The sequence below is a fragment of the Scaptodrosophila lebanonensis genome, unplaced genomic scaffold, assembly GCF_003285725.1.
Source record: "Scaptodrosophila lebanonensis strain 11010-0011.00,11010-0021.00 unplaced genomic scaffold, SlebRS2 tig00001412-arrow-pilon, whole genome shotgun sequence".
In the NCBI taxonomy this organism is placed as follows: domain Eukaryota; kingdom Metazoa; phylum Arthropoda; class Insecta; order Diptera; family Drosophilidae; genus Scaptodrosophila; species Scaptodrosophila lebanonensis.
In genome coordinates this window covers 6,638,024-6,653,421 of record NW_022060739.1, presented here as the reverse complement: position 1 = coordinate 6,653,421, position 15,398 = coordinate 6,638,024, and the positions used below count along the sequence as shown (strand labels likewise).

Here is a 15,398-nt window from a genome sequence, read left to right as displayed (position 1 = left end):
TATTTTAAAAAAAATTAAAAAATATTAAAAAAAAATTTAAATATTTAAAAAAAATTCAATTAATGATTTAAATTAAATTAAATATAAGCCCGTCTTTTCTCGGACCAAGTTTGGTTATTCTAGATCTTGTACTTGCTGAGATCTTTGCGTTCATACAGACGGACAGACGGTCAGTTTGTCAGACAGAGAGGACATGGCTATATCGACTCGCCTTTGTGGGGTCTGCCACGCCCCCTTCTGCGTGTTACATACATTCGCACAAAACTAATATAGCCTTTTAACCTTTAGGTACAGGGTATAAAAATGTTTTAGAATCTTTCAAATATATTCTTCATATCCCAACAACTGATCCCCAAACGGAACTGCACAGTGGCGTAGACACCCTGCATTGTTTATTCTTCTATATTTACATCGTTATTGGATAAAGTTTAAGCACATATTTGCAGAAACAAAGGTTTTAACATAAAGCCAAGTGTAAACGGTAAACAAAATTATAAATTTGTTTCCTTACTACAGAATTGATTAACATTTGTACAAACAATGGTAACTCTTGCCATAACATTTGCCGCTTACACACATACCTTTTTGCGAACGTAAGACTAGGAGTGGAAGTGTAAACTTTTTTGCAGTTCACTCGAGCAGTTTCCATATTAAAGTTTGAAATTTTTTCACCCAATCCCTGCTATGCCCTGCTTCATGGTTATGCGCTTATGTGGCTTGCATTATGACGCTGCCACAGTTTCATAAATTTTCATTGAGTTTCTGCAGCTGCAGCGTTAAGCCAACAATGCAGATAAGCGGCCTGGATGGCTGGATGGTGGCTTTTAATTTTCAAATATTTATGTTGTGGTTGAGGCAAAAACTTTTGACTTGCAGATTTATGCACAGACCCCAAGCAAAGTAAGCCACAAGATGTAGAAGACAAACGCCGGAGAAGCCGGAGAAGCCAGAGAAGCTCGCCCACACATGCTGCAGTCGCCCATAGACACACGCTTAATTATCCAATAAAAGTTAGGCAAGAGCCACAAAAATGATTGCCTCACTTAGGAAGAGGGCGCAGGAGTAGGAATACTCGTCGGAGCAGGGCAGACAGGCAAATTTTTGCAACAAATATTTAAATAATAAAGTTGCCAACAGGCAAGGAGCAAAGTTTCAGACTGCAGGGCGTAAATAACTGAGAGGGAAAGCGAGGGGAAGCAAGAAAAGGGTTGTCTTTTGGGCCATAAGGAAGCCATAAAGCAAATACTTAGCAGGACCACAAGCGGGTGTGTGACAGGTCACATGAACAAACAGTCAGGCAGCCAGAGAGAGAGACAGACAGAGAGATAGAGAGAGAGAACAGTAGGGTCGAAAAGTTTGCGCACGACGGCAGCGACTGTCATTGAGGAGGTGTCAAGTGGCATGCAAACAGCTTGAGTCGCCAGGAGACGACGTTTAGGTGCAGCAGCAACATCAACAGCATCATCAAGAGCAGCCGCAACCTTTCCAGCCGAGCAGCAGCATAAAAACATTCTTTCACATAATTTATGTTCCGCAAATTTTGTGGCTAACATGCACGTTTGCATGTATGTGTGTGCGTGTGTGTGTGTGTGTCTGTGTGTATTCAGGTCTTCATTGTTGAACGACGAGGGCAATGCACCTGAACTGTTCGCTGCAAGCCGAGATTTATGGCAGCACACTACGAGTTCTGAGTTCAACGCACTCTGACAACAACATTGGAGGCCTCGACGCCGCGGCGCCGCTCCACAATCCACACTCCACCACTTTCACCCAAGAAGCTGCCTAGAAACGCTCATGAAAGGCGCCTTTAAATCAACAACTCAAAATTATAAAGAAAAGAGTGCAACATTATCATAGACGTGAAAGCCAACGCCCCCATACTCGTACCAGCCATCTCGGCCAAAGTAAAAGTTAATTGGCTGGCAGCATGGCAAACAAGCAGCGAAAATTCGACACATTGCATGTCCTGTCAGGCGCATAGACAACACTTTTAACAGTGTTGCCAAGCTTGCTTTTGCTTTTCAGCTAAGGAAAATGTATTCAAGAAAAGTGTGGTGAGAGTTTATTTCAATGGACTCTCTTATAACCTGAACCGCTTTCATTATTTGACATTCATTATACTCGACGGTGCATCTTTGCCGCATAAAAGTTGTGACGTTTAAGTTGGTAACTCATTAAAGGGCTATTCATATGATTCAAATAGTTGTTTAAGTGATACGTTTTGATGTGGCACTTTTAATTATTAACAATAAATAAAAACTTGCTTTAACATACATACTATTTGCTGTCTTGGAGTACAGACAAAAGTTTTAGAACAAAAAGAGAAATAATGCTTTTAAGTTACAGTTCTAACTGGGAATTTTAAATTATTCTCTGACCCGATGTGGAAAGATTTACAGACTAGCTGTACCCCTTGGTCGTCAGTAGTTCTATCGCAGATAGCTGAAAATACATGCTTTTAGTGATGGAAAGGGAGAGTGAGAAAATTCGTTATAATGGATAGTGGAATGGCGCTTCTTTTGAGCAAAAAGTTCCTTGTTGATCTGGAAAGTACTACAAAATCAATACAGCCTAAAAGATCCGAGGAACCCAAATCTCCGACGATCAATTCGTAAAGGAATACATCAACAAGTTCTTTACAACGTTTTGCTAAGAACGTAATGAGCAGAAGTATGCCGTAGTAGAATGATAAACGATTATTAAAATCTCAGTTTAGACCAGTTGTGATCGTTGATCCCCTTGAACTACAGTAATTACACTTGATCTGTGGACACAGCTTGCCTTATTATACGCTGTACAAGAAATGTACACGGATCTCTCTTGTCAAAAATCTCAGAAAGTAGAAGAGCTAGAATAACCAAACTTCGTATCCAGATTCTCCTAGGATCGAGAAAGTACAGTTTTTTTTCTGGTGCACAAAAAATTGCAGCATACTTTTGGGCGTGTTTTTTTCTGGAATTTGTTAATAATTCTCAACCAGTGCACGGGTTTCCAGTATGGGGTAAATTACGGTTTTCTGAAAAAGTTATCGCTTCTCGGCCTTATGGCTAAGATCAAAGTGTAGTATCTGTTCTTATCAGCTTAACATCTGATAGATCCTCCATCGGAGGACAACAAATGTTAAACTGATTTTTGGAAATAGACGGAGTGCTAGGTGCTTGCTCCACCTCTGTCGCGGGTTGGCCCGGTATTGCAGTACCGCCGGGATTTCGGCCCACTTAATAAATAAATTTCAATTCAAGTATCTCTTAGTTTTAAAATCTTTTACTAAAGATTTTCTTAAATATTTGTGTGAAGCAAAAACTAGATTAGAAAATAGATTGTTTATACAGTGAAAACTCTCTTGTCCGCTTAAGGGGATATTTAAATACTTTTTACACCGATCGAATGTCGAAAAAAAGTGTACGCCGTGTCCGTTAAGGGAGTTTTTACTGTAATCACTTTTTTAGTAACAAGAGTTTCAAATTATTAAACGTAAACTGAAACTATACAGATATAGTGCCTGAACAATACGTGTTTAAATACATACACGTTTAATGTGCCAACCGCGAGCAACCCCTTTCCGCATGAGGATTTTCAAGGATATGAATTCAAAAAGGGGGTTGAAAATAGTAATTTTTACACATATTTTTCATTTCTTACTACCCCTGTTCTTATAATTCCCAACTGGTTCGAGCCGTTGCGGGCAACACTTCACTGATACTTCGCTGCAATAATTACTCTGGCTTCTCTTCAGTTGTCGAATAAATCTTTCGCCTTTTACTAAAGATTTCCGTGGAGAGGGGCACTCTAATGAGTCTAGAGAATTTTTGATAGAGTCTCGCCGAAAGGTGGGACCATTATAAATACATTCTATAAGTTTTGGAGTTACTAGAGAAGAATTTCAAACTCGTACACCTAATTCGGTTTTTACAGATTGGTTCCAGAAAGAACCGTGTAAAAAAGATATTGATCATGTGCGAAAATAGGTTCCTTATCCCTAAAGAAATATATATGAAATTTTTAATTTTCAAACCGTGTTATATCAAAATCGTGTAAAAAAAAATACCGTTTAAAAACAGAATTAGGTGTTTTGTTCTCCTCTTTTCTTTATAATAAATACATATTCAATTTTTTACTAGCCTTTACGTTCTATATTTTGTTTTAAAGAAATTTAGTACCAACATTATCGATGTTGTTTTCAATTAAATGTACATATACATATGTTATTATTTTCATTCTTTGGCATGCTATTGTTTATTTTATAATCAAATAAATGGCTCTTCTTAAGCCAAGTCGAAACACTGCCTAATAACACTTGAGCCGTGTTAATGGAAAGCTCATCTGGCAATCATTTAATTAGTTTTGCCACAAAATGTTGTAGAAACGAAATTTATGCAACTCAGCTTTACAGCCTCTTGGGCCTCATAATCAGACAGCGGTTAAAGCCAATAATGGCCATTATAAACAACAGCTGCTGTTGTCCCACACGAACACACACACATAATTCAACACTCATCACAGGCAGAGAGCAAACATTAATTTTCCTATTAAACAATGAATGGCCTCGGATTCGGTAGGCCAAGTAGGCGTGCTGGGGGGGACATGGCTGATGACACATTCGAAGTCCTAATGCAATTTCTATGGCCCAAATCAATGTATGTGTGTGTGTGCTTGACAGATCAGTTGCTGGGCAGGTGGAAGGTGGTTTTTGGCCCAGAAGGAGCGACCACGTAGACATTTGACACACAAACAGGAGCAAAGCCCCATAATGCTCAGCTGCAATGCGTGTTGCGGACTCATGGGGGATATGTATTTGAGTGGGAAAACTTTCAGAGCAAACCTAATGCCAATTACCCGTTGACACTTAGCGTGGCATGTTTGGATTTGCGCAGAGCTGAGCGTTTTGCGAAATGACTGCTTGGATTTAAACATAACTTGGTTGTGTTTCCAGCAATGCTGCCACTCAGCGCTGCTCTTCCAAACTAGCAATTTCTTTTCACCGCTTCAGTGGGTCTGAAGCTGGACTAACAGTGACACAGTGATAACTAAAAAGTATCTTAGGTAGAATTCATTAATGCAACTTAAGTGCTTCTTTTGATATCTGTTTTTAGTTGACAGCCACCATGTTCCATCGATAGTCGATAGATAAACTTTTAATACCCAGAAAGCAAATGAAAGCAAATTAAGGAACAGGCTTTAATGCTGAAGGTGCTCTAATTTAAATTAAAAATCGCAAACAGTTTTGAAAGTATTTTGTGTGAAAAATTTAACAAAATATACTTCAGCTGTATTAGACATTTCAAGTTTTTTGTAATTTTGTAAATTTAATTAAAAAAGACTTAAAGTTGTGCTACATACAAGTATATAATGAGTTTTTGGAATACTAGAGAATTTCCATCTTTTGATCATGGAATTTATAAAATTCAGTAAAGTTGCTCACCCTTTTTGGATATAAAATTTACTTAATTATGATAGAAGAAAAGTGATTACATTATTTGCATAATCTTTGTCGTGCCATTAATTTTTAAAGTGTTCAGGTAAGTAGGGTCTCTAAGCATTAATAGCATTTTTTCGTGTATATTTTCATACAAACTTTGCCTTATCCACGACTTGAAATCACTCTTTCTTAGACGCAGTTCGATTTGGCACAATGCAAATAATTTTCATATTAATTAATTTATCATAAAAAAAGCATGGCATGATGGCCTTGGTAGTGCCAGTCGAGCAATGCGGCCTTCTTCAAAAGTTATCAACTCATGTTCATTTCCATCGTTGGATATTAAGCCCCACTTTTATATTCTAAGTTGGCACGACATTTCCAATTTGCCTCAAATGTGTCTTTTTAAAAGAGTACGCTGAAATGTTTGTTCAGATTGTTAGTTCCTTAATCTTAATACTCTTCCTACTTATCTTGTTTAACAATATTGTAATGCCTGGTGTTGATGATCTGCACTTCACAATTTCACAATTTCGATCACTAACTGCAGAGCGACCTTTCATTTGTTGGAATTCAAGATCCAGTCTTCTAATCTGACACAATAGTTATTCGGCTTATTGTTGAGATATTATCTAATACAACTAATACGTTAATCAAATCTTGTAGCAGCACACCCTAAATTGAAATGTGGTTTTTATTTAAGAAATTTAAGTCTTCAAATTTTGTACATTCGTTTAATATGCATGCAAGCATACTGCACATCCAATTCCATGCACTTTTCTACTCTTTTGTTGCTAGTCGTTCATGCATGACCCATCCTGGGCAGCGGCAGGACACACACTCACCACATCCCTCAACAACTTAAACGCGCCCATTTGAAAGGACGCACGGCCCCAAACATATTAAGTTTTTACTACATTTTATACTGCCCTTGCTTGCGGCACATTTGGGCGCACAATTGCATGCTCTCCCCCTGCGTCTCTGCGCTTGGCTGCCGCCTCCAATTACACCCCCGTTGCAACGCCCTTCATCTTCAGCACCAATAACTGACTAATTGCTTGGTCCAAAGTGCGCTCACACATGAGTGCTGACTATTTACATGCGACATAACCTCAATTAGACTGCACATTCACACACACACACACACACACACACACACACACACACTTGCAATTGCTGACGCCATCTTGTGCAAAACTGTATATATGCAAGTACTATATATGGCAGATCTTAATATAGGCATATAGTTTGTGGTGGTAAACCACTTTGCTGCAATTCTGAATGCGGCTGCAGCGCCTGCGCCGTCAACAAACAAAAATAGAGAAACAACAAGAATCCCAGCAGCACTTTGCACTTCCGTTTCCGGCAATTATAATGCTGCTGCTGTTGTTCTTGTTGTTGTTGCTGCTGCTGCTGCTGCTGCTGCTGTTGCACTTTTGTGCCTCATAACTATTATGCAGAAGCCTGCTACAATTTTCTTGCATTTTATGTTGCCATGTTTTTTAAAACACAAAAAACCCAAGTTGCGTGCCGAGCCAACAAGCATGAAAACTTTTTCAATTCGTTGCACCAACAAATTTGCATAAGCATTTCCCACACACACGCACACAAAAAGCAGCACACCTACGCTCTAAAAACGGCACTTGTTTTTTGAATATGAGTTTCTTATATAAAATATTATGGCACATTTCAACAAAACATAAAACACAGCAAAAAATTGGGGAAAGTAAGTATTATATGCTTTTGCAAACATTTTATGAAGCCCTATAATGCTATTGTTCATTCCAGAATATATTGTTAGCAAGAAAAATGAGTTGATTGCAGCAGGAAATGAGTAAACAACTATTATGTTTTCCAACTGAAGTATTTTCCCAACAACAACTCCTCATGGCAATCACATGTAATAAGAATAAATAGGTCCAAGTGTTTTAAACTGCAGAATTTATTGAAATATATGAAATGATGTAGGATATGGAAAGTAGGGCGGCACTTTACTAGTAGCCCTGGCATGGTTTCAATTCTTTTGCAATTATCGATACAAACCAGAATCGAGCGTGAAGCGTAGAAGAAGAAGATCGTGGTCAAGAGTTCCCCTTGTTTGTGATAGTTCTGCATTGAAATTATTATAATAATTTGTTAGCTCTAAAACTTATTTTAAATAGGCATCCCTATTTTTAAAAAGCCCATCCATATTGAAATACTATAGTTATATGTTAGTTGAAAAACTCTAAACTTATTTTAAATAGGCATTAATATTTTTAAAAAACTCATCCGTATTGAAAAGCTAAAGTTATAGGAACCACACATTACGTATATATGTTAATTGAAATTATTAATAAAGATTTCTATAAGAAATAGTAGTTTGTATAATTCTTAAACATGCAAACAACACTTTATATATTTTACTTCATTTTATATCAGATCTATCAGATGTAAATGTTTGAAGACATTTCACATATTGAAATTAAATTGAAATGAGCTTTAAAAAAAAATGAATCGTATTTCAGCAAAATTTAGGAATACAAATAGGTACACCATCGAATCGAAGTTTGTTTATTTTGAATAGAGTTGTTTGTTTGGTTGGCTGGCCTGCTTATTGCTTACTGCTCTTTGCATGATTAATAACACGCTTGTAACTTTAATTAAACGAATTCACTTAATTTATGCAATTCATACGCATTTCATCATTTTGCACTTGTCATGCGAGGCAAATTCGTTGCCCCGTTCCGAAAGGCAGCCAACTGTCTTGCCGCCTGCTAATGACAGTCATACTCCAAACATAGATGGGACCACTGAATTGGGTGTGCAGTTGAACTCAAGTTGTGAGTTATAGTCGTCGCCACTGTAACTGACAAGTGACAACTCATTTAGAACTACAACAGCTCTGCCGGCAAGCATACGAACAACAACAGCAATAACAATTTAACAACCGACGACAAGTTTGATGAGCAACAAGCTTAAGAAACTGTCAGCACACAGATACTGAACAAACGCATATGGCATTGTATTGGAATATGCAAATGCTGTCTGACATAATTCAGAGAACTTCAGCTCTTAATTGGAAATGGCAACAAGGGTGGGAGGGAAGCGTAAGATACAGAACTCATCTTTGCTTTCAAAATCTGTAAAGAACTGACTCATAGAAGGAAACTTAAACGTATCAAACTATTTTAATTTTTAAGCTGCAAGCTATTTTAAATATAGAAATAATTGTATTTGAATTTCAGCTCTTCATCATTTGAAGTTGGATCTCTAAATAGAATAAGGCTTTAAATAAATGTGCTGTTTGTTCCACAACTTGTAGGCATATTGACATTTGCTTCATTAGATGCTTTCTTTTGGGAAAGCATTGATGCCTATTTGATATAAATAAATTTGAAATAAATCATTGCACATTTATTGAATGTAATGCTTAAATCCCTTTTTTGAAATATTTTATCGATCATGTAAGCTTTTCGATTCAATTGCATATTGAATTATTTGCTTGTTCAAGTTTTCTTCATATTCCATTCAGTTTTGGGTTGCTGGCTTAAATGAAATGGCAAATTTAATATTTAAGTGTGTGGATATAAATTTTCACTAAAAGCCGTTTCTTTCCAAATACAATTGAGTGCTGACTGAGTTCACAAATTGCCAGCATTACCTTTCGGTGATAAGACATAACAAATGTGCCCTTGCATTAGCCATTGGATGGTGAGTAATAGGATTTAAGCCTGGGCGAGCCATAAAGCCAATTGTCCAAGTTTCCTAATTATTAGGGCTACTTATTATTATAACTCCATAATATACTATAAAAGAGTCTTTTTTAATCTTTATGGTCTGTCCTAGGTTAATTATTAAATTTAAGTTAACTTTGACTTAATTTAATCATGCTTCTGTCATGCTGGTTGTGGTTAAATTGTTGTTAAATTCAAATTGAATTATCAGCTCCCTCATGTTGTGATTAAATTGTACTTAAATTCAAATTGAATTATCAGCTCCCTCATATTGTGATTAAATTTTTCTTAAATTCAAATTGCATTATCAGCTCTCTCATGTCTTCCGTCATTTAAAATCTTTAATTCTAATACAGACACAAGGCGGTTGATATTGCCTAAGGCGCTTGACTTTTAGGATTTCTTCGATTAATATCGTTGTTGCTATCGATAACTCTTCCTTAAAATTGTAAAGCTTAATTATAACTTCTCTGTTTCAGGTTAAAAGCAATAATCAACTACGACCTGTTACCGAAAAGCTGACCTTTGTGAATCACACCGAATGCCATTGCGTGGAGCGCAGCAAATATGCAGCCGATGGTGGCGTCTCCAGCGCAGTGTTGCAACGGGCTACCATACTGAGCTGCACTTGCCCCAAACCGTTCGAGAAGATATTGCAGGACGATGGCTTTTGTCGCTGCGACTGCTCCTCAGGCAATTATGGCTGCGACTGGCTGAAGCGTGGCAGCGAGCATTTCTCCATAACAGATCGCAAGTAAGTGCAGCTGAAGGATCACCATTTGATCACCAAATACCGAGCTAGCTAACTTGCTTAACTTTCCACAGATGCATACAGCAGGGTCGCTGCAAGCCGCCGACCTGCGAATATGGCACCTATATAGAGAAGCACGGACGCTGCCCTAAGCAGCACGAGCAGATGCCCCAGTTGCCCAGCTATAATGTGCTGTCGTAAGTCGGTCGAACCAAGAACTTCACACATATGTGTATATGTAATATCGAAAGTATTAAGCTGCTTCGAAAAGGCAGCACGATTTGTTAAACGGACACAAAAAACAGAAACACAAACGAAAAGTGAATTTAGTTGCATATCCCCTAAACGTGAATAAGCAAACAAAATATATCGCAATGATTTTCAGCTCAGTCGCAACATGTTTTTAGCGAAGCGTGAAACAAAAAAGTCTTTTTCTAAATTCAAATGATCATCAACTTGAATACATAGCTGTACAATTTATCAGAAACAATATTTAAGGAATAAACACTAATGAGACTTTTTCGCGCATCTTTTACTCAAAATGCTAAATACAAAGCAAACACACACACACACACATAACAAAATATGAAATCTCATGAAATACAAGTAATACTGTAGCATTGTTCATTACATTTTGAAAATAATAATAGAAAAAATATACTATAAAGTAAACAAAATGAACGCAACTCTATTATTATGTATGTACGAGTAATGTTTGTAGAGCAAGCGAAAAATTCCAAAACACACATTGACTGCATTTTAGTTTTAAAGAACTAACGTTATGTTATTTAATTATACATTTTAAAATGTTTAAATACTATATATATACGTATATATGCTATGAAACGAAATGTTTTTGTTTAAGTAATGCGGCAGCATCAATACACATATTGAAAACGAATCAAAAACAAAAATTGCTCAACACCTACACACACAGATACAAGAAACAACAAATAAACAAATGGCATGCCTTTTTTATTATTGTAATATTAATTTAATTTTAAATTTCTAGTCAAATTTCTTTTTAATAGCATTGTTGTTTTCATTTGCAAATTTAGCTTTATTTGATGTTCAAATCCATTGTTTGCTGCATTTGAAAACGAGGTGTGAAAAATGTCATTTCAGTAACACACATGACTACCAAATAAATAATTACAATGCCTATATGTATGTATTTATAAGTGTATGATGCATTTGTAGCAAATGCTGCGTGTTTTCCCCACTGCCCCCATCCACAGCCCCAACCAAGAGAATTATTCGAACAATATATAAGCAAGAGTTGAAAGACCCACCAACCCCAAATACTTCTACCTACTATACGAGAACGACAAAGCCATTTGGAGTTAACAAGTTAGACATTTTCTCTTTTTACCATTTACAATTTAGCTTAAATTTTAATTTAATTTTAATGTTTAGTCATTGAGCACTGTATATAAATATGTTTTAAGCATTAACTCTAGACGTAAACAAAAATTATACAAATTCTATCAGACTATGCGAAGAAAAAACTCATAATATTGGCAATAAATATCAAAACATAAAGCAATTATAGTTTAAAATTAAAATAATAGCGAGGGGAGCTCAAAATGTTCAAATACCTAAATAGAAATACTTGCTTTTAAAATTCAAATTCAAATTCAAACATTTTCCAAAGTGCTTACAATTTTTAACAGAGTTAACATCAATCTGCTTCAATTTCGATTCTCTCCTTACATTAACAGAGCCTTAACAGTCTGCAGCTGCAGTCCAAGTTCCGGATAACATTCCTTTCAATTGTTGGCAGAACCAAGCATTTGCATTCCATAGCAAGCAGCTTCAGTTTGGCTGCCAGCACACAACAAATTAAATTGAACACGAAGCGATTCGAGAATATTATCTTTAAGCCTGACTTTGTAGCTTCAAAAGAATTTGCCATAACTAGATAATACTCTTTCAGTGCTAGTGTTCATATAAACCAAAGACAAAGCCTCCAAAATAATTGTCAACAGTTTCAAAAGAGAAGTCAACTTTTTCTTGCTTTCAACACTTTTTGAAATTTTCATAAAAATCGATATTGCAGTTTATTTTGAGCTCCCCTCCTACTTTAATACGTGCACGTTGACAAATATTTTTCTTATGTAAATTAGTTTGCCTTAAAATTTAATCATAGAATACGAGTCTATTACAATTCTCTGTAATTTGTGGTCAACAAATAAATGTAAACAAACTTTTATAGAAACTCACAAAGCCCATTTGTTGTTATGTGAAAACCATTAATTGCATTTTCTTTTTTTTTTAAATCCTATTGCTGTTAAATTGTGCTGAATTGAAATTCAAAACCACTTTGGTGCAATTAATCGCTTTCGCTATTTGTATACCACAATTATTTTAATTAATTGTAATGCTAGCAATATTGTTCGCAATCTATTTTTGTAGCAAACAAAGGCATTTTGATTTATCAAGCATTTATTTGCCATAATTTATGGTCAGTTTACGAGTATTTGGTCAGATTTATTTTATTATTATTTGTAATACACACACACACACACCCACATAAACACACACTCTCTCAATTATCAACGTAATCTCAAAGCGTAAATGGTCACATTAACATACATATACATATTATTAAATCGATGTAATTGTTTATAGCTGTTAAATATTAATGCAGAAAAACACAAACCGCAAAAAAAGGCAAATGAATTATACGACAAACAAAAAAAACTCTTCGGAATTATTTTATTTAGACTCCTAGCATACATTTTAATGTAAAAACAAATCAAATACAAAAGAAAAAGTTAAGTATATAATGCAAAATAACTAATAAAACAAACATTATTATTATTATGCGAAAATCCAAATAAATATGAAAAAATGAATGGAAATATAATGATGTTTTATTGTTGGACTTTAAGGGATTGAACATGAAAATAATGCAAAATAAAGCGACATAGTGCTACTTAAAAGAATTATTATGAGCTTATTGATTGAATACGACGAAACAATTTAGCAAAAGCTTTGACTTTCATGCATTAATACCTTTAACTACTTACATTTTTTCATTAATTTCAGCAAAACAAAAAAAAGGAATGTATAGCCACCATATTCGAATGTGTGCTCTTAAAGTATGCTGTACTTTGTTTATACTCGTATATTTACATCAATCGAAAAAGATTTTAAGCGTTTTATAAAATGAAATTCGACAAATTTGTAAATAAATAATAGACATCCCGAGCGCGGAATGTAATCAAAACTGACACGGCACAAAAAATACACGAAGAGCTCCAAATATAAATGCAGCATAAATACCATAGCAACTATCCAACACACAGCCACACACGTATAGTCGTCAAGTGGACATGTAAGTAACTTCCACACCTGCACTAACAACTAAACGTGTCAGCCCATATAACTAGAGCAATAATATGATCTAAAATTTATAGAATTTGTAAACAGCCGCCCATGGCTTAATGACAACGGCCCCCATTGGCATGAGTCAAGGTAAGCTACGAACCACCCGCATCCACACGTACCCTGCAGTTAAGCGCAGTTGCACATTAAATGAGCAGCAGAGCCAAAGCTCATTAAGTGCAAGAGTTGTGGAGCTGGGAAGGAGAGGGTGGGGCAAGAAGCCAAAATGAAATCCAAAATGAAATCATTTAAAATGGCACAAAAGCCCATCAAGTGGCACCCGCCATGGGGAACAGAGTGCGGCCTAGGGGGTCTATGCGTACAATAGGCATTTCCCTGAGAACGGGGGGGCGGGTGTTCGATGAGTTGCAGTTTTAATGCATCGATCGATTTCGCAAGTGAAATCACGCGGAAATGCAAACAATGCAAAACGTAGCGAAGCAAACAGCAACAAGCACAGGGCGTGGGCGTGCGCGACACGCTGCTGGGCGTGGCAGTTCCAACGGCAACAATAACGGCAACAGCAAAAGCAGCAACGAAAAGGATCAACGACGCTCACAAATTAAAACCACACACATACAGACAGCGAGAAAATTTGCAACAGGATAAGCCTGGTGTGGCACAACGGGGGATGTGGGAGGCTTCTGTATGGGGCAGTGGCTGTCATGATACGCCTGCATAATTAATTCCCACGCACACACAGAGACAGACACACACACACACACGCACACGCCCTTACAGACAAAAAGGCAGGTGTTGTGTGTGTTACGTGAGTGGCAAAGGATGGCGTGGTTTGTGGATGCCTTTGCCGGAGGAGTGGAGGCTGGAGGGGGCTCGGAAATGCCGACAAACGGCAAATGCCGCAACGTTTAAATTGAAACGCGCACACATATGAGTACTCCCACAAACAATGTACTGCAGACCAGCAGCTAAAATTTACATAAAGCACAGTAACTGTAGCCACCCAAAGGCTCTAAAAGTGGTCCTTTTGAACAAATAACTCGCACGCTACCCTACAGTTTTTGGGAACTAGTTACTAGCTTTCAATAACTTTCACTGAGCGAGTAAAGCCACAGATGACATTATTTAGAGTGGCAAACATTTGGGCACGCTCGCGTTTCTAACTTTTCGATATCCTTGCAGTCGTTTGGAGAAAATTGACGAAATTACAAGTTTGCACAAATGGTATTCGCAAGCTAAGAATGTACATTTGTATGTAGTAAGCAGTATTATATTTTTTATGTGCATAGCCTATATTTGGTTTGTGTGGAAACAAATGATAGATTAGTTAATGAATAAATGAAATGAATAATAGTTATTAGATCACATCTCTTTGTGAAGGAACCATTAGTAATCCAAAAAGAAAACGTAAGAACTTCATTAGGCACCTTTGTTTAAAGTTTTGCGGTTCCTATTATCCACTTCCATCGATGTAGGAGATTATATATATCTTTTATTTATGCATACATACTTGTATATACATAAATCGAAGAATGCTGAAAAATCTTGAATCTTGAATCTTGTTTCTCCAATGGCGACATGAGTTGCTTCAACCACAATCCACAATTTTTAATAGGATTAGTTGTATCAACAAGAATGCAAGAATGTTTCAAGCTTGTTCGGTTGTGTTAATAAAATAATTCGAATTCTAATACACTTACAAATAACTAAAGAGAACGAATTCTGGCTGCTAATATAAGTATTTCGACGAAGTAAGTCGACCACACGTTCATTATTATGAAACACTATTTCGCCTTAAAATGGATTTGAGTTGGATTTGTTGTTTTTTCATTGATCATATGCATACGTTTTTTTTTAAATACATCGTGCATTACTTAATCAAAATTTTAATTTTTTGGCCCCCCCCTTTTGGTAAAAGCTGCCTACGCCCTTGCGTATAACAGTTTGGTTCCAGAAAAAGTCGTGTAAAAAACACATTGATCATATAAAAATGAATCGTGCTAAATGGTATAAAGTCGTGTAGCCATATATAACATATTAAAATTTCAAACTGTGTAAAAAAAATTATTAACTTGCTTAACAAATTTGAATAAGGAATATGTGTCATGCCTTAGGGACTAATTGATTGATTAACGGAACTGATTGTCAAAATAGAACTCAG

At 36.4% G+C, this 15,398-nt stretch overlaps 1 protein-coding gene and 2 non-coding genes across 3 annotated transcripts in view; all 3 read left to right on the top strand.

Moving 5' to 3' along the window:
- The window catches only part of LOC115631501, a 107,481-nt gene extending 97,120 nt beyond the window's left edge, over positions 1 to 10,361 (top strand). Inside the window, exons 4-5 of the mRNA XM_030528261.1 lie at positions 9,615 to 9,889; positions 9,961 to 10,361. Coding sequence (XP_030384121.1) covers positions 9,615 to 9,889; positions 9,961 to 10,087 — 402 coding nt within the window. The 3' untranslated portion in view covers positions 10,088 to 10,361. The remainder of the gene's footprint in view (positions 1 to 9,614; positions 9,890 to 9,960) is intronic.
- Positions 3,028 to 3,223, top strand: LOC115632060. Its single transcript, XR_003996259.1, has one exon. It is a non-coding gene; the product is annotated as a U2 spliceosomal RNA (small nuclear RNA).
- Positions 3,717 to 3,836, top strand: LOC115632061. Its single transcript, XR_003996260.1, has one exon. It is a non-coding gene; the product is annotated as a U5 spliceosomal RNA (small nuclear RNA).
- Positions 10,362 to 15,398: the final 5,037 nt, after the last annotated feature.